The 20,032-nt window shown below is 38.0% G+C and overlaps 1 protein-coding gene across 6 annotated transcripts in view; it reads left to right on the top strand.

Annotated features, from left to right (window-relative positions):
- Eml6 (EMAP like 6) overlaps positions 1–20,032 on the top strand; it is a 243,002-nt gene that overhangs the window by 150,221 nt on the left and 72,749 nt on the right. For all 6 annotated transcript variants that reach the window (XR_007348069.1, XM_015479665.2, XM_048804336.1 and 3 more), the window contains 3 exons: positions 767–953; positions 2,557–2,662; positions 10,373–10,466. Coding sequence is in view for 5 of the 6 variants with exons in the window: in XM_015479665.2 (XP_015335151.1) it covers positions 767–953; positions 2,557–2,662; positions 10,373–10,466 (387 nt within the window). In the remaining variant the exon portion in view is untranslated. The remainder of the gene's footprint in view (positions 1–766; positions 954–2,556; positions 2,663–10,372; positions 10,467–20,032) is intronic.

Raw genomic sequence — 20,032 nt, 5'->3', positions numbered from 1 at the left:
TACCAGGGCTTGAACCCAGGGGCACTCAACCACTGAGCCACACCCCCAGCCCTATTTTGTATTTAGAGACAGGGTCTCACTGAGTTTCTTAGCACCTCACTTTTGCTGAAACTGTCTTTGAACTTGGGATCCTCCTCCCTCAGCCTCCTAAGCTGCTAGGATTGTGCACCACCAATGCCCGGCTCCAAAATCACATTTTGATTTTGATATATAACAAGAAATAGTGACCCATCAGCTAACAATTCACTTAAGTCTCTGATCAGTTTTGTTATAAAGCAAAAACACTGTAAATCACTTGGCTTACAAAAAGGTCCCTTAGCAATAATTAAGAGTTTTCCCTAGTATATTGAATCATCTGTTTTGGTGTCCCAGAAGGTTCTATGTCCCAGAGTAATACACCATGCTAAAATTCTACATGGAGGAGAGAAATGGCTTCCTGAAGTGGGAGGGAGGTCATTGTGGAAGGAGAGATGGAGAGGGAAGGCCTGCGCCTAATAACCACACACCTGTTCTCAGATCAGTTTTAAGAAAGAGCATACACGGTAGCTGAGGATCCTGAAACAGGCTCTGTTAAAATGATCAGTGCCCATGTGCCTCCTAGAAAGTCATCCCAGGCCTTTAGGGGTCCTTGTACCCCATTTGACATTTCTAGCCTATGGAGACACGTGGGGTTCCACTTGCATCGGTGTGTTTTGCCTCTGATAACTCCTACCCTGTTCAGTTTCTGTTCATTCAACCCTGTGCATGTCTTGGGCCTGTGCTTCAGTTACAGAGGCTACGACTGTAGAAACAATCTGTTCTACACACAAGCTGGGGAGGTGGTCTACCACATTGCCGCAGTTGCTGTCGTGTACAACAGGCAACAGCATTCCCAGAGGCTGTACCTGGGACATGATGATGATATTCTGAGCCTGACCATCCATCCGGTGAAGGACTATGTGGCCACTGGACAGGTAAGTATCTCTCCTCCAAGACTGAGGGCCTCACCCAAGAGAGAGGGCATTCCTGTGAACATGAATCCAGTTTATATGTTAGAAATGCAAAAAAAAAAAAAAAAAAACTTGGTAGAAGTAAACATGAGGCAGGAAGCTAAAGAATCAGTGAAACAGGATTGTTTCAGATGTAGTTCATATCTGGGGTGCATCCAAGGCTGAGATTGAGAGCATGAAGAGAGTCAAATCCCAGAAATGTCCATTTTTGAGACAGAAACATCCATAGCTTTAGTATTTTTTTATAAAGAGATTATAATCTCCTGGAGATATGAACCACTTGTCTCCATGCTGATTTGCTGCCCCTCCAGCTGCAAATTAGAGAAGCTCTGCTGTGAGTTAGTAAATCTTACAACTGATTGAGCATTACTTTGCCTTCTCACCGGCACTTATTTTCTTGTCTGTCTCACAAATGGATGAAGCTTGGCTCAGGGGTATTTAATAACTTACCTTTGAAAGTAAGAATCAGAGATTGGTTCTTGGCACTCACCTGCAAGGAGGTAGGACACTCAGTATTGCAACTGGTGAGAGGCAAAGAGGAAGCCAGCAGCCATTGCTGGGGGACGGGGACTGGACCTCCACAGACCAGTGTAGGAGTTCTCTGGGTTCTACTCAGTTATGTCTATGGCTTAACCTCGAGTTTTCTCTTTTGGAGTCATCAGATTCAACAGTCATGTGTCTCCCCGCCCCCCCACTCCCTGTACTGTGAGAAAAACTACTTTGCTATTATAATTTGCTCTGTTGTTGAACCTCACATGATAAAAGCTTATAACCCTGCAAGGACAATCTATCTTAATGACACAGAGTCAAGCCATGAAACTTTCATTTCTCAGTGAGGGGCAGGGCCAGCCCTTCTAGAGGTGGGTGAAATCATTGAGAATGGGTAAAGAAATTCTTTTTTTTTTTTTTTAAATATTTTTAGTTGTAGATGGACACAATACCTTTATTTTATTTATTTTTATGTGATGCTGAGGACTGAGCCACAACCCCAGCCTGGTAAAGGAACTCTTTATAGTGCCCTGACGGCACCCAGGTGAATTTCTTGCCTGAGAAGTGGACTCCTCACTTGTGACATTGAGAAGGCAAGAGAGGGAAAAGTAGAAGTAACTGACAGAAAGCTCAAGTGGCTGGATGCAATGGTGCATGCCTGTAATTCCAGTATCTAGGAGCCTGAGGCAGGAGGATCACAGGTTCAAGGCTAGCCTCAGAAACTTAGCAAGAACCCACCTCAAAATAAAAAGGACTAGGGATATAGCTCAGTGATAGAGTGCCTCTGAGTTCAAAAAGATGGGGAAAAAAGTACAACTGGACATTTGAAGTGGGGTCCTGAAAGTCCCTTAACTTGGAGCCACACACCAGGACAGGCTTTGTTGGAACCCAACTTGGTGCCATGACAAGCCTTAGATGCTTCAGTTTCCTCATCTGGAAAATAATGGGGTGGACCAAATTATTTCCAAAGTCTTCCCACTTTTTAAATAACATGCATTTCTTTTCTAAGCAGTACTTGACTCTAAGGAACCAAATTGTATTTCATAAATTGTTTATAACACTCATCCTGTTGTTTAAGGTTGGAAGAGATGCTGCTATTCATGTGTGGGACACACAGACTCTAAAATGTTTGTCACTATTGAAAGGACAACATCAGAGAGGAGTGTGTGCGCTCGATTTTTCAGGTGAGCACCAGTTTTTCATTAGAGCCATTGACAGATGAGCCTACATTTAATTTTATTTTCAAGTACTTGGTTGAGTTCTGTCTGTAATGAGGTATGCTCTCGGTGTGTCAACTACACAGTCTGAGGCTGGGAGTCATATTGTGAATACCTCACCCAAAAATGTGGCCTTTAGATTACACATCCTTTCCTTGTCTTCCGAATTTCCTCTCCCAAGTCATTACCCAGAGCTCACACTGAGTTCTGTGTTTGCTTGAGCAATTTGAAATCCAGAGCAGCTGTTGCCGTTGGAAGTCTTAGTTGCAAATGTCTGGCAGTGACTCAGAACATCAATTTCATCTCCAGATAAGTGGGAGCATGTTGTTTCTGTCTTGAAATATAAAGAACCAGAAGGGAGGCTGCAAATCCTCTGCAGAGGAGCACTTTATAATATTAGTATTTTAGAAATAAATTTCATGTTGAAAAATGAGAACTAAAGCTTTTCTCTCCTCGATTTAAAATTTGAACACAGTATTTATAAAAATACTAATTGACGAATGCAATTTCTTTTATTCAAGTGGGATTTATAAAAGCCCTTTTACAGTCATTAAAAAAAATAAGTTTGCAAAAGGAAAAAGACAGAAAAACAATTAACTTGCTTCTTGTGTCCCCAAAGAGAAAAAAGAGAGATGATGCCAATATGCAATGTAAGTGTTTTTTACACTAGAATTCAAGATTGAGGATCTATCATGAAAGATGTTAGTACATACACATTTTTAATCATTTCAATTGTAGGGATTAGTAGGAAAGAAATCCTAAACCATCTGTGTAAAACTGAGTTTTCTAAATACCATCCAGGTGTTTACATTTGGAAGCGATGCTGCTATTCAATGTGTGCATGGTTAGTCTGTCTCTAAATCCCATGGCTCTACAACCTCTTTCCCCTGGTAGGTCCCTCCCTCTCTGTTCCCCTTGAGCCAGTCCTTGCCTCCTCTCGTCTGCCCATAGTAATGCCATAGGCTTGGATTCCATCCCTGCTTATTCTGGAAGCATATTTACCGCTGCTGCCATCGACTCCCCAGGTTGGAAGTGCTTGGCTTTTCCTGATCTGGCCTCAACCTTCTCCTGCAACATTTTCACCCACTCACCCGTTCATGCTCCTCCACATTCACCTTGCTGCAGAACCTCCATTCACTCCAGTCCTCCTCCTACCTCTCTTCTTCCATCAGGGCTTTCCCATATGTCCATTCAAGTCCCACCATCATTTAAGACCAACTGAATGTTTTCTCCTACATCCTCCAAGGCAGAAATAACCTGTCCCTCCTTCTGTAAACCATAGTTCATTGTTGTCATTGCTTTGGTAGCACCTGTCAGAATCTGTGTAGTACTGCCCTCCTTTGCCTTGCACACACAGTAAGCTAACAGGGGTGGCAGAGCCCTCTGTATTTTCCCACCACACATATTGCAGTATTATAGACATAGAAACCATTCCAAAAATGCTGTAAATGAATGAACAAATGAGATCTTGCTTAATGAGCTTTGCCTTACCTCTCACTGTTACTTCTAGAACTTCACATTGTAAACCATGTTGAATGACAAATATTTGCATTCCCTGACCAGTGCCACACAGGCGGTATTTTGTTTTGGTAACATGCACGTTCTTACGTCCTGCAAACTACTCAACAAATCTGAGTTGTTATGTCGTTGTTAGGAGTTATTCACTACCTTCTATGGCTATTAAGTTAGTAAAATCAAGGCTCAATAGTTTGTGCCTACACTGGTGGGTACATGATAGAAGGAGTTAGGAGTATGGAGGTAGAAAGAGCTGCCCAACCATGCCTACCTACAAGCTTAATGCAAGGGTGACACCTTTGATAAACAGTGAATACAAAGTCCTTTGAAAGTTTTGATGGACATGCAATTTTAAAGTAGGTGTGCCTTGTATCACTGATAAGGCAGTAAAATCTGAAAAGAAACTATAATTTTTGTTTGTATGTGACTCTATCCCAAAGATGAATGAATTCCCTCTGCTTTCCCACACCCCAGCCCAAATCTTATTCTTCAATGGCTGAACTACCTTCTTCCTAAAATTGATTTTTCTATTGGCTACATATGTATATGTAAGTATACTTCAGAAGAGTAGTGAGGTACCCACTAAAGTACCAAAATTAAATAAAACTAACAAACTGGGTCATGGCACACACCTGTAATCCCTGTGACTATGGAGGCTGAGGCAGGAGGATTGCATGTTTGAGGCCAGTCTCTGCAAATTAGCAAGACCCTGTCTCAAAAAATAAAAAGAACTGGGGATGTAGCTCAGTGGCAAAATGCCCTTCGATTCAATCCCCAGAATCAAAAACAAATAACAGCCAGGCACGGTGGCACATGCCTGTAATCCTAGCAGCTTGGGAGGCTGAGGCAAGAGGATCGAGAGTTCAAAGCCAGCCTCAGCAATAGCGAGGTGCTAAGTAACTCAGTGAGACCCTGTCTCTAAATAAAATACAAAATAGGGCTGGGGATGTGGCTCAGTGTCTGAGTGTCTTCGAGTTCAATCCCCAGTACCCAATAAATAAATAAATACACAAGTAAATTTAAAAACCTAATGTTAACAGGATGATGAAAATCCAGTATATCCATGTTTTGGTGACATTGGAAATTGACTCAGTATTTCTAGCAAACAATTTGTCAGTGTTTAATAAGAACTATAATTTACAGTGTCAAGTATGCAAACTGTATTTCTTGCATATTTTTATGTATCAAGTAAAAGAATAAACTGAACTCAAAATAGCATCCATCACTGATTTTATATGAAAATGTGTGTGTTAAGATATAGAGTAGCAAATTTTGAATAAAATAAATAGAATATAATCATTAGACTATTTCTTCTATAGAATTGATTAGTGTTCTGGGTTTTATATTTAGAAGACTCAAAAGAACTCAGAGTTCCAATGTCTTTAGATAAAAGGATGAGCAGAGTCTTGATTGAAGACATTAATTATGAGATGAATTGATAGTGATGAGCTGGTACCCCAGTAGCCTGCCTCTGCATTTTAGGGAGCTCACCCCTCTCCTGGGCCTATTAGTTTTAGAGAAGAAAGAGCAAGAGATTGAGTTTAGAAATCCCTCCCTCAGAAGGCCACCTTTCAATTGATTGTCTGGGTAAGGAAACCAAATACCCCAGGAAGAGAGAGAGAAGCTGATTCTCTCCCTGCTAGTATCGTGAGCAAAAAAGAAATTCTTAGATGTGAAATATTTCTTTATAAGAGGAGCTTTTCAGACTTAATAAGAAAGTCTATTTTCCAGATAACAATCACTAGGGAAAAGCCCATTTATTCAGCAAATATATTATTTTTGATCATGGAGAATTACGTTTTTGTTTTAGTGGTTAAGAATGATGTTCATACATCAATGGTAGAAAGGAATCTAGTTGGTGGTTTTGGAAAGCAACTAATATGAAGGACTATTCAGGAAAGCTTCCACCCAGGTCTGTTGTGTGTGATTCGTCACCACGAATGATTACTGATAGTTGATGGATCCTTGAGTTCCTATGGCAAGACTTGAAAGAGTCGCGGTCTCTTTGGTTTAATTTTTCTATTAATAGCATTTTGTGTTACAACAATGTAACTTTAGACTTAGATCTCTTAGCCAAGACTGGAGATGGCGAGTTTGGTGGCATGCCCTGGCTGACAGTCAACAGTGGCAGATCCAGAGCTAGAACCCAGGTCTCCTGGCTCTCAGTCCAGCATGATATCCAACAGACCCAGGTCTGTCAGCTGGCAAGAGGTATGCAGAGAATTCTCTATTCTTGGTCCCTGGGACTTCTCCTGCCCCTGCCTTCCACCAGAGCATTGGGTGAGCTTACTTATTTCGCCGCTTCACATCCCCACCAGCAGGTGTCTCCAGCTGTCCTTTCCATCCTCAAGGTTAAATGTGGAGGAGTACCAGGATGCACAGGTACTACCACTGGTACAGTCCCCTTGCCCAGTGAAAAGAGACCCCTGTTCTGGAACAACCCTAAATCACACACTGATCTAAAGTAGGAACAGGGGCAACTCTACCTCCCTTGTGGAAACTGATAGAAAGTGGGTAGCTAAGTCCAAATCACAAGAGACTGTTTAGATTTGCCTGTTTAACCACGTAAACAAGGCACCCACAGAACGCTCATTGGTTATCTGGCTGGTAGCCCATCTGTGTGCCTCAGTAGCCCTGCAGCCACCTGTCTTTTATGAGTCATCTCCTTTTGGGGGTCTCACAGAGACCTGCTAATAGTACTTTGCCTTTTGTTAGAGAAATAAATTGTCCTGGAAATATAAAGCAGACAAATGATGTGAAAACAAGACAACAAATAAACATTTACACAAAAGAATTTAGTCTATTCTTGGCCACTTTTCCAAAGCAAACAAAAGACATTTTAACCAAACATCCCTTGCAATATGATCCATAATTCTGGATTACATGGACAGGAGTGAATGTATATTAACTAGCTCACTTAATGGAGCAGCTTTTTTAACTCTTGGATTTATTATCATTTTCTAAGGAAAGGGGAATCCATCTTTATTTTTGTGCTAATGGTAGCAAAAGTGCTTCTCCATAAATAGAAGACATATTAAAATTCAGCCACATAAATATTTTCTAGCCTGAATATCATATGTGTGTGTGTATATATATATATTAAAACATTTATGGACTAATACTAATTTCCATAAGAGCACATCTAAGACTAACCTGATTTCATTGTGTTCAGTTATAGAAACCTATGCATTTTTTATGAGCTCAGAATAGGAGAACCAACTTTTAATTGTCTGAATAAAAATTTTCTTTCTAATTTGCCCTTTACTGTTGACATTAAGTGCCTTAGAATTATTTCTGGACTATGTCACAACCATCCATAATTAATACATACTGTGACTAGAAATATTTGAGAGGACATTACTTAGACTCTAAAAATATGGCCAAAAATTAAAAAAAAAATAGCCGGTCAGGGAACAATAGATATTCAAAGCTAAGGTCAAGCCTCTGCAGGGGAAATGAAAACCAAGAAGAACATAAAAAGGTAAACAATCATATTCCAAACTCTGTGGCATGCAGAAATAGTTTACGCCTGCAGAATACAAGAACAAGTTACCATTTCTGAAGAGAGGTGTGGCTATTGAGGTACCTCTGGGATGGTACCGTTTCTCCTGTTGCTACCTCCAATCAGGATACTCTTGTGGGAAGTCAAGGTGGTATAACTGAGGATAAGCTAATTGAGCCTGGTAGAAATTCTAAAAATCTCCCCCCTGCTGTTCACACATTAGCTTACTGTTTAGTCTTCTTCATAATAAAATCTAAAAAACTTGGTGTGAATATACTTTGTATACAACCAGAGATATGAAAAATTGTGCTCTATATGTGTAATAAGAATTGTAATGCATTCCGCTCTCATATATAAATTTCTAAAATTAATTTTTAAAACTGTCTTTTTAAATATGCAAATGTTTGTATCTCATGAAGGGCATATAATATAGCTCCATGGTTTTGAAAAGACAGCCTGAGAGCTGGAGACATAGCTCACTGGTAGAGTTTTTGCCTATCATGCACAAGGTCCTGTGTTCAATCCCCAGCAACACCACACACACACACACACACACACACACACACATAGCCTAAAGTATAAAATTAATGAATATAAAAAAAGACATTGAATATTTGTTCAGTGTTTTTGGAAGGAATGATAATTAAAACAAAGTTTTTATAGCTATATAAGGTGGCACATTTCCGTACCACCTTTGGGCATATCCTGTATTTGTCATCGTCCTCATTAGTGTCACCAGCACTGTCAGCAGTCACTGAAAATCAGTTCAGTGTGACAATTATGAAGGAAGCCTGATACAATTACCATGAGCCTTAAAACAACTTATGGTCTAAAAAGGGAGAGAGAAAATGACAAAAATAAAATCACCAAACACAGGGGCACACTAACAGAAACATAATCAGGCCATACCAAGAGATAAGGAAAAAGTAATAGTGTTGGTAGGGAATGGGCTGTCATTACCAGTTCTTCTCCCATATGCATGAAGAGTTTTTTACCCAATTTAAAGTCTGATAACATTTAAGCATAAGCACTTATTATGATCAATTGTTTACAGTAATCACCTGATAGCTATTTAGTCCTGTAGGAAAGTATTAATGTCTTTATCTCATACTCTTGCCTAGGAGTTTGAAAGGGTTGACCTAACCCTTAAATCCTTGCCTAGTCCTTAGTTGAAGTTTGGGGAGGATCTGGTTTAGGCAATTTCTTCTGTTCCCTTATTCTCCTCCTTCCTCCAAGCAAGGAGGGGCAGCTCCCCATTCCATTTGGTTAGCGGAGGGTCACTGGCATAAATAGGGGCGCTCAAAAGGTGGGCATTGGTTGGCACTTGAGGTAGGGTTGCCAGATTTAGCCAATAAAAATACAGGAGGCACAATTAAATTTCAAACAGACAACAAATAGTTTTTTAATATAAGCATGTTCCAGGCAATATAAGTTTAAATATACAATACGATATAAATACTGCATGGGACATACTTATACTAAGAAACTATTCATTATGTATCTGAGATTCCAATTTTACAAAGCTTCCTTTATTTTGCCTGGCAAACCTAATTTGGAATGTACCCCAGGTCTGCTGTTGAAACTAACATTGAGTGGACCAGTAGGCTCAGGAGAAGCAGTTTATCACATATTTGATTTGTAACCCTAATGGCTGGTATGTCGAGACAAGACCCTGATAAACTGATGCAAAGCGAGCTGGATCACTCATCTCCTAGCAACCGCACAGCTGGGTTGGGGGGAATGTTAACCTTGAGATGCTTTTCCTTTGAATCTAGCCTTGCAGGGAGGCAACAAATAAATGGCTATTGATTGGACCTCTTCTTCTGTCTTGAAAGAAAAAAGAAAATTAATTGTTTTTACTTCAAATTTAATTTTACATTCACTGTGTTTAAATTTTTTTTGAAAATAGCCTGTGTCCAAGTTCTAGTAAATCATTGATAATATTGAAATACTTAATAAGGAAAAATGTTCATGACATAATAGATGAGAAAAGATTAGATGATGGGTGCACTGTGATCCTGGTTTTACTTTTTCAAAGCACATTTATGTATAGAAAAAGAGTGGTAATATATATATATATATATCAAATGTAGTCCTAGAAATTGGGAAGGTATTAGCATTCTCTTTATCCGTATTTTCTAAGTGTCCTGTGATAAGTGTATTACATTTGAAATAGGAAAAATAAGAAATTAAGACTTTTTATTGTAAAATCATCTTTTAAAGGAAACTTAGAAGCTAAATTTAGTTTCTATAACACTCTTGCTTTAGAGGATTAAACCAAAGCCAATTTTTTTAGAGTTGAAAATAGACCAAGAGTGACAAAGCCAAATGTCTCTTCCAGGGAATGTCAGGAAACCTGTCAGTCACTAAACAGACAAGTGTTTTTGTTACTTACCTGAGAAGCTCTGCCATAGCTCTGTGTCTCAGATTGAAAGTGGAATCAGCAATGGACTTCAATAACCAGTTATGATGCATTAGAAAGTTCGACTATTGCTGGTCATGCGTTTCATCCTCTAAGGTCCCTTCGGATATGATATTTCTAATGTATTTGAGCTTAAAGAATTTAAAGTCAATTTTTTGTTCCTCTTTACAGTATGTAAAATGTTTTGATTTATCCTGGAAGAAGCAAGTCACTTGACATTTGTGTTGTTTTCACACAGCTGATGGAAAATGCCTGGTGTCGGTTGGTTTAGACGATTTTCACAGTATTGTATTTTGGGACTGGAAAAAGGGAGAAAAGATAGCTACCACAAGGTAAGAAGCTGCCCTGATCTAATGGTCTCCCGCTGACATCACACTTCAGTAACAGTTGATAGTTTTCATTTTCTGGTAAGATTTCATCTTCTCAGATGAAATTCACCTAGCAAGCTTAACACCCGAGCGAAAACATTGCTGTTTCATGGTGCCAACCCTGACGCAGAGCAGTTAATGTTTGTTGTGGGGAACTGGAAAATTCTGAAATGCTTTCCAGAGAGCTCTTAGCACTTGCAGTTTTTAGTAATTTTTGTGTTATCTCTATCAAAGCTTTTTACCAGCAGCAGAAAAGCAGCTTTTCTTGCCTTGGCCCTTCTTTTTCCTCTCTGTCTTAGCATCTGTGAAGGATTGTCAATGTCACTGGAGTCAGAAGCACCATTTGTCAAGAGGCTGGGGCCTGCTGGAGAGGAGGCCCCGTCGTGCGCATCTGCCACACGCTTTCCAAGCAGGCAATTTGTTTCCCTAATCTCCCCATCTTATAAATAGACTCTTCAAAATCAACTGCTGTTTATAGACCACCTGTCCTCCCTTACCCCGGCCTCCCTCCCTGCTGAATCAGCACGAAGTCCGAACATTACTTTCCACCCTACTTTCATGTAGCTCAGCCATGTGCCCAGCCCTGGTCAGAGGTCAGAATAGTTGGCAGCAGAGGCCTAGCAATACAACTTGTTGTCCAGGCACAGAGTCATACCTCCCGACGCCCTTCCTTCTATTACTAACGTCCTGTCTGTCTTGCAGAATAAAAGCATTTCTAAGTTAATGGTCTTGAACCCCCAAGTATTCACTTTTCAAATGAATACTATCCTAGACAATGTTAGATGATAGGAGGGGGAAATTTTTTTTGGCAATTCAGTTTAATGAATGAAGGTTGCTGGAAACTGAGCAGATGGAGCCCTGAGGACTCCAGCTGACCTTCTTGGGAGAAAAAGAAAAGCTTTTCTGATGACTGCTATCGGGATGGAATTCTTGGCAGCAATGGTGGTTCATAAATCTGCCCACCAAAGTGGTTTCTCTGTCTTTCTTTCTAGAATCTCTCACTGTTGTACATTCCTCTCTGGATTTCAGGTTCAGCTCCTAATCAGAACTTCCTTTTCCTCTTAGAATACCAAATGATGCATTTTAATTTAATATTATTGGAAACACACTATCTGCATTTATAGATAATCTTAGGAAAAATACATGTCTGCATTTCAAAAGCAACAAATGCAATTTTTCCTGCTAGAAAACACTCTGTGAGTGGCTCATCAGTTATATGCCAGACACATTAATAGAAATAGAAGAAATAAATATTTCTTTTTTTAATATATTTTTTAGTTGTAGATGGATGGATATAATACCTTTATCTTTATGTGGTGCTGAGGATAGAACCCAGCACCTCACATGTGCTAGGCAAGCAATCTACCACTGAGCTATAACACCGGCCCAGAAATAGAAGAAATATTTCTTAACATTAAAAAGCATTATCATATGCTTGGTGTGAAGTATCATGTCTATGTAATTAACATACAGAGACTTAACATTGTATGTTAATAACAGAATTTATATTTGGAGGGCTGGGGATGTGGCTCAAGCGGTAGCCCGCTCGCCTGGCATGCGTACGGCCCAGGTTCGATCCTCAGCACCACATACAAAGATGTTGTGTCCGCCAAAAACTAAACAAATAAAATAAAATTTAAAAAAAAAAGAATTTATATTTGGAGTTGTTCCCAAGCCTTATGACCCATTCCAAAAACAGGAAACCTGCAGCATTGCCCTCAGAGAACATTCTTGTAATTATGGCATTAGCCAGTGCTCTTTCCCAGGAGAAATGTCAAGGATTGCTAAAGTTCTGTAAGAGCACTAGATTACAAAATAATTAATAAATAATGTACACAAACACCTATTCGTGTAATATTAACAATAATATCTAAATAAGTATGTAAATAACCAACCAGAGAAATAAGTAAAAATTCTGTTTATGGCATTAACTTGGTATGCCGAACTAGATAGAAAATTTTTAAAAAAGAAAGCATATATCATATACTTGGGTAGAATATCATTTCTATAAGCTTTAAAGAAGTGACAGAAGTAATGCTGTTGTGAAATGGTCCCTTCCTGACTTTGGGAATCCTCTTAGCTTTGAGAGGGCCAATTTATACTTAGAGAAAGGTTGACTCCGACACCCCTTTTTGCACTCTGTGTCTTGGTCACTGCCAGCCTTACCTCCAGCCAGGCTTAACTACAAACCTGCTTCTGGCAGGCTGTATTGTTCCAGCATGACATTGTTCTACAGTAGTGCCACCACCCAGGATGTGAGCCATCCATGGCTGAGATGGTACTGCAGGCAGTGCTGCTGGGGCCCAGGGCACACACAGTTCTGCCCTTTTATGAGTAACCCCATGTTGGTGAAAATGTTTATATGAATCTACTCTTTATCAGCTCAGAGAAAATTGAAATTGTCGGATAGAGATCTTGAGATCTCCATGAGATTGACCCAATCTCTTTGAACATTAGCTCTGTGTCTTTGCTAATTTTCATTAGTGATTTCCAGTATCTCCATTACAAATGGAGTTTTTAGTCTTTTTTTTTTCCTTTTAAAAGTTGTTTGCTTTATAGTCAAGTATACAAGTAGCCCATTCAGAAACCAAGGCCAGTCTCTTCCATTAGGTTAAATAACCTAATGTCAGTGGCCATCATGGCAGAATCATGAGAATATTAATGAGGCTCCTCTGTGCTCCTTTATTTGGATTTACTTTCTCTGGTAACATGACTAGGGGGGCCATGACTAATTATTTTTGACATGCTTTGCCCCAGAACTTTGAATGTGAGGGATCTTAGACAAAAGTATACAATTATTGAACTTAGAATGTCCATCTCCAATGGTGTTGGTATGAGAAAGCTTAGGGACAGAATGTGGGCCCACACACAGCAGTGCTACACCAGAACTCTTCTGAGTGAGGGATCCTTGAAATAAAAGTGCTTACAGAGCTAGTACAGATGCTAACCAGACAAAGGACCAGATCCTCGAACAAGACTAACAGATAGCTCTAAGTCCAGTGAACATTTTTCTAAGAACATTTTTATAATGAAAATTTGGGGAAAGAAAGCACAAGTTGCTTACATTGAACCTCTATTGGCTCTCGATGAGGTGGGAGGGTGTGGATGACAGCAAGCAGGAAACGCTTTGGGATAGGATAGGACATAAGGAAAAGCCATTGCTGCAGTGGCACCTAGAGGCTCGTGATGGGATTCAAGGTAATGTTTTAACTTATATTCGAGAATGCGAAATTGTCTTTGTTGTTTTGGTCCCTTAGCTGTTAGCCAGCTCATCTCTCCCGTCTGTCCTCCCCTCCATCCTCCCAACTCTTGTAATTAAATTTAGGACATCTCATTTTTTTTTTCCCTCTGATCAGCAGAACTTCAGAGTAAGCCTTTTCAATATTTGTTTCATTGGCTTAATCTATTTTTAGGTGCCTGACCTTACATACATTTAATGGATATGGTAGAGCCTTCTGCATAGTTTATCGGCACTTTAAAAATGCCTTTTAGAAGCGCACACCTTCCATTCATAACCCTTTTATTTGCACGGATGCTCAGTGCTGTGTGTGATTTTGTTTTCTGTCTTTCCATGAAAGTCATCCATGAAGAGAAGACTGAATGTTTGACTTATCTCCAAAACAGATTTAAAACGTGCATTTTAAAAATGTACATCTCTTCTTTAAAATAACATGTTCTCTGTTTTCAAAATAAAACATAATCATTAGAGAAAACTGAGAAAGCACAGAAAGTCACCAAGAAGAAAATGAGAATTATCCACAATACCCATACACAGCCATGGTCAACATTTTAGCATGTATTTTTTTCTCATTTTTTTTAAGTTGTAGATGGACATAATACCTTTATCTTATTTGCTTTTATGTGGTCCTGAAGATCGAACCCAGTGCCTCACACATGCTAGGCAAGCCCTCCACCACTGAGCTACACCCACAGCCATTTTAGCATGTATTCTTAATATGTATTCTGCTAGAATTCAGATTTATTCATGTGTGGGCTCTGTAACTGGCTTTTTTCACATACTAGTATATCATCCCGCTATCTTCTATGTTACATGGTTATTTTATTTTCTAAATCATTTAATATCTGTTTTGGATGGGGTATAAATCAAACATTCCTTCAGTCTTCCCATTATGGACTGCCTTCATGGAAAAGATAGAATCTTGCACAGCACTCTCTATGCCAATGAAAGGGTTACAAATGGAAGTTGTGGAACCCAAGCTACGTAGCACGGCCTTGACTACCAGAAGAGGTTCATTCCTTCCCCTCTGTCCTGTACTTGCTGAGAGGGTGTATGTGGCCCAGCATGGTAGTTACTTATGACTCAGGCATGAGGAATTGTCTGGTAGCAGGGCAGCAATAACAGTGTTCTGCATTCTTAAGTTTACATGTCTACATAGCTCTAAGTTTGGGACTGAAACTGCATTTTTTCTTATACAATCATAAGCCACTTCTCTGCAAATCTAATAAGCATCTGAAGGAAAAATAACAGGAACCCAATCAGTGTTCTTTATTTAGAACATTTGCTAAACATTTATGTGCTATCATTTGCCAGTTTAGAACTTTAGTCACAACCAAAACAACATTGGTGTTTCTATGACAATGAGAAATTACGTAAAACTAAAAAGTTTACCTCAAAGATTTTTCTGAATGTTCACATTTGTATAGACACAAGCAAACAAAATTTTGGTTTATTTTTTTTTCCTGTAGGAAATGTACTTTGTCATATTTGCTTTTAGTTTTCATTTGGGGTCTCCCTAGCTTCTTTCCAAAATATGTATTAATGATTTAGAGTTTGTGGGGATTTTCTGCCAATCAAGAAATCTTTGGATGTTTAAAGTCTTTAGGTTATCTGGTGCATTGCTCCTCTTAAGCACTTTTTCCTCTTTTATCTAAATCTTTTTTCTCTATGTCCTAATTATTCCTGATACATCTGGTGTTGTATAATGGCTCTAGTTTCCATCTCAACTTTTAACTCTGAAAGAGAGAAAGGGAGAGAGCCCCCAAATACATCCATCTCTTCTCCCCACCTTTCACTGTAGGGCTCACATCCTTGTAGCCATAATGGGTCAGAAAATGCTGATTTTTTTTTCTTCCAGCTTTTTATTATGGAAATTTTCAAAGTTATACAAAATGGAAATAACAATAAAGAATCCCCTTATGTTCATTGCCCAACTGCAATAATTATCAGCATCCTGCAAATTGTGCCCATCTCTCCCTCGTTAGTTTTTCTTTTCTTTTTTTTTCCCCCCAAGAATATTTTAAATTTAAAGTATCATGTCATTTGGTCTCTACATATTTCCCTAGGCGTTTCTGACAAAAAAAAGGTACATTTTTACAAATCACCATGCCATTATCACAACTAACTACAGCAGCAGTCATTTATTTCTTTCATCTATTCCCCAATTCATAATCAGACATTTCTGATTGCTTCAAAAGTGAGAATTGGTTTGTTGGAATAAGCATCTAAACCAGGCCCTGGTGTTACATTTGATGGTTGTATCACTTCTCTTTTACTCTATAGCATACCACATCCATTTTTTTCCCTGTCCTATTTGTACTGAGGAACTGGGTTGTTTGACCTGTAGCATGTTTCACATTTTGGACTTGACTAACTCTTCAAGAGATCCTTTTAGTCATTCCTCTGCATTTCCTATAAATAACAGTTTCATAGATTTGATTAAATTCACATTTGATTTTTTTAAAAAACAGATTTATTAGTAAATAGTTCAAATACCTTGTAAATTATATAATGCCACTTAAATTATATGGTTTAGTGACTTTTTTACACATTTATAGAGTTGTGCAATCATTACCGCTAATTCCAGAACATTTTCATCACCCTGAAAAGAAACCCCTTACATGTTAGCACTAATTTGCATTCTGTCTCTATGAATTTGCCCTTTCTGGACATTTTATATAAATGGAATTATATAGTATAAGATTCTTTATGGTTGACTTCTTTCACTGAATATAATTTTTGAAGATTCAGCCATGTCATAGAAGTTCAATACTTTATTTTTTATTGCTGAATAATAATTTTTATATATATCAGATTTTATTTATTCATTAGTTAATGGATATTTGGATTGTTTCCACTTTTTTGACCATTATGAATAATATTGCTATGAACATTTGTGTACAGGGTTTTGAGGGAATGTTTCATTTCTCTAGAGTATGCATGTGTGTGTGTATGTATATCTAGGAGTGGAATTGCTAGGTCATATTTTTAATTATTTTCAACATTTTGAGGAACTGACAATGTTTTTTAAAGTAGCTGCCCATTTGCTATTCACACTAGCAATGTAAAAAGGCCCTAATTTCTCTAATTCCGAACATTTCTTACTGTTCTCTTCATTCTCCCCGTCCTAGTGGATATGAAGTGGTATCTCATTTGCTTTTGATTTTCATTTCTTTGATGGCTCAGGATGGTGCACATCTTTTCATGTGCTTTCTGATCATTTTGTCAGTAATTTCAGACATAGAACTCGTATTTTTAAAAACAATTTTTTTGTTGTTGTTGTAGGTGGACACAACACCTTTATTTTTATGTGGTGCTAAGGATCGAACCCAGTGCCTCACATGTGCTAGGGAAGTGCTCTACCACTGAGCCACAACCCCAGCCCAGTGCCCATGTATAATAGGGTTATTGAATGACCCTTATCATGTGTATGCCTTGAAAGTATTTTCCTCATTTGTTTGGGTTTTTAGACAAGAATACTTTATAAATACTTCTGGTTGCATCACATCAGAAGAGAGGTGATCAGTGACATAGCAGAGGGTAGGAGTGATGGAAGTGGCACTCCCAGGTGTGAGTGGTAGGAGGTGTGTTTTATGTAGAGAATTTGAAAATAATGACTCCAACTAAAAGCCACTTTTTGTTATTCCCACTCGCTGGCAATTCTCAACAATGCCAGTGATGGAATTCCTTCCCTCCAGGCTGCCCTGATCCTCCAGCACCACCCTATGGTCTACCACATCCCGAAATGTCTACCTGCCTATTCAGCTTGACTGGTTTCTGATATATCAGCCTGGTCCTTCCATTACACAGCTTTTCATCTACATATCAGCTAATGGATACCCGTTGACAACTGTGGGCTAAATTGACTATTTAAGTAGGGATTGAAAATGGTAATTTTCAGATTCTGTCATTCATTCATATTAGCTAGAATTCTATAAGAGGTTTCCCTCGTGGACTGTTTGGTTTTTCTAAAACACAATTCACACAGAAGGCAGTTCTTTAAATATTAGGGTTATTTGTCCTTTTTGTCTATAACTTGCAAATATTTTTCTGTTTGTCTTTTTGTCTTTGAAGTTTGCTTTTGCGCTTTTCATTATGCAAAAAGGTTTTATTTTTACGTAGTCAAATCAATCTTTCCTTCTACTGCTTTGGGATTTTGAGTGGGATTAAAAAGGAACCACCCATAATTTCTTCTAATTGTCTATGGCTTAATCTTTTACATTTTAGATCTCTAAGCCATTTAGAATTTATCCTAGTATTTATTGTAAGGAAGAGCTCCAACTTGATCTTTTACCATATGGTGTCCAGGTGTTCCAGACACCACTTATTTCTTTCCCTTTTTGAAAAGACTTTATTTTTTTAGGGCAAAATTGAGCAGGGGGTACAGAGAGTTCCCCTCTAGCCACTGTATCCCACTCATGCACAGGCTCCTCTACTATCACCGTCCCCCACCAAAGTGGCACATTTATTATAAATGATGAACTACATTGACACACCATTGTCATCCAAAGTCTGTGCTTAGAGTTCACGCTTGGTGCTGTCCATTCTGTAAGTTTTATTATATACTATAGTTTTACATTCCTGTGGGTCTCTTCGTGGATGTTCTGTTTACCATTTTCCCATCAGTTAATTTTATGCACTACCTGCCATACTGTTTTCATTATGGAGCCTTTATAATTATTTTTTAATATCAAAGAGAGCTACTTTTCCACTTGGTTCTTTTTTAGAGTTTTCCCATTTGTTATTCTCTATAAAAACTTAAAAATGTAGGTATCCAACTCCAGATTAAAAAAAAAACTCAAATGCCCATTGGTCTTGTTATTGGAATCAGGCTTGAATTTATAAAGTAAATTAAGGAGAATTGAGATAAAAGATCTACTTTTCCTATCCCAGGAGATGGGATATGGTTCTGGTTTTTTTTAAGTTTGTTATTTTTACAGATGTGGGTTTTTTCTCTCTCCTCAAGGATATATGTTATATGCTTCTTGTTAAATTTATGCCTTGATATTTTTGTTGTTGCTTATAAATAGTCCTTTCTTATATTTTCAACTGGTTATTGTATATGTAAAGGTTTTCTCTATTTAATTTTATATTCTGCAAGTTTACTAAATTACCTTGTTTGTAGTCACTTTTACGTTATTTTGAGTTTTCTAGATGTACAATTATATTATCTGCAAATAAAGGTAGTTTTACCTTTTTCGTTCTAGCTCTCTGTCTTTAACTTTTAAATCTTGTTTAATTGCACTAGTTAATATGTTCAATGCAATGTTAAATGATAGCAGTAATAATCTTGTTCCTGACTCTATTGGGAATGCCATTAAGTAAAAAAAATCTGACTTTGGGGTATACACACACATACCATGAATATGTTGCTGTTCTAGCATGTTCTATCTTTAATGAAAGGATGATGTCATGGCATGCAACATGTTCAGAGAATCAACCTGTACAGTTGACTGAGTTTCTCAAGGACAGGGAGTACAAGGAAATGTAAATGTCAAGGCGTGCTAAGTCTGAAATGTCCTCTAATCCCTATTTTATTGAGTATTGGGTTTTTTTAAAATCCATGAATATTAGATTTTTGACCAGTAACTTTTTAGCTTCTATAAAAATGAAAATATGATTTTTCTCCTTATACCTATTAATATAAGTTATATTATTTGATTCCTTAATGTTCAGCTATTCTTGAATTTAATCATAATTTATTATTTTTAATATGCATTTGGATTCTATTTGCTAATATATTTTATTTAAGGTTTTTTTATACATAAGAGATAATGATTAGTTGTTTTTCTTTTTGTTAATGGGATTTTTTAAGCATAACAAAAATTATCTGCTAATATACCAGAGAAGACTATCAAATAGTGCCTTAAGAACAGGAAATCTGTAGACTCCAATGTGATGGCTTTGTACTCTAAAACAGAAATTTCCCTGATACCAGGTCTTATAGCTCAGGTGTATAATCAGTCCTTACTTTTATACTTGCCTTTCTGCCTCTTGGTTATAAATCTAAATTTCTGAACATTTAGAATCCTAAAGTGCCTTGAATCAGTAGGTGACATCTTTTCTCTTTTCATTGGCTTCTATTTATAGTGACTACATTCCTAACCAAAAATCTGTGTAAGCCAAAGCGATGCCTTCTACAGTAAGAATGGTACATTTGAAGCTTTTCGTTAATATTATTGCAGTACCTTTTCCTTCCTACTGTGCAGGATCTTGATATCACCAGAATTACTTGTAGTCCCACCATGGTAGCATTAATTTTACATTATGAAGACATTCAATACATATTAAA

Source organism: Marmota marmota, unplaced genomic scaffold (assembly GCF_001458135.2).
Source record: "Marmota marmota marmota unplaced genomic scaffold, marMar, whole genome shotgun sequence".
Lineage (NCBI taxonomy): Eukaryota > Metazoa > Chordata > Mammalia > Rodentia > Sciuridae > Marmota > Marmota marmota.
The sequence above is the reverse complement of the archived record's forward strand: the minus strand, read 5'-3'. Positions and strand labels throughout refer to the sequence as shown.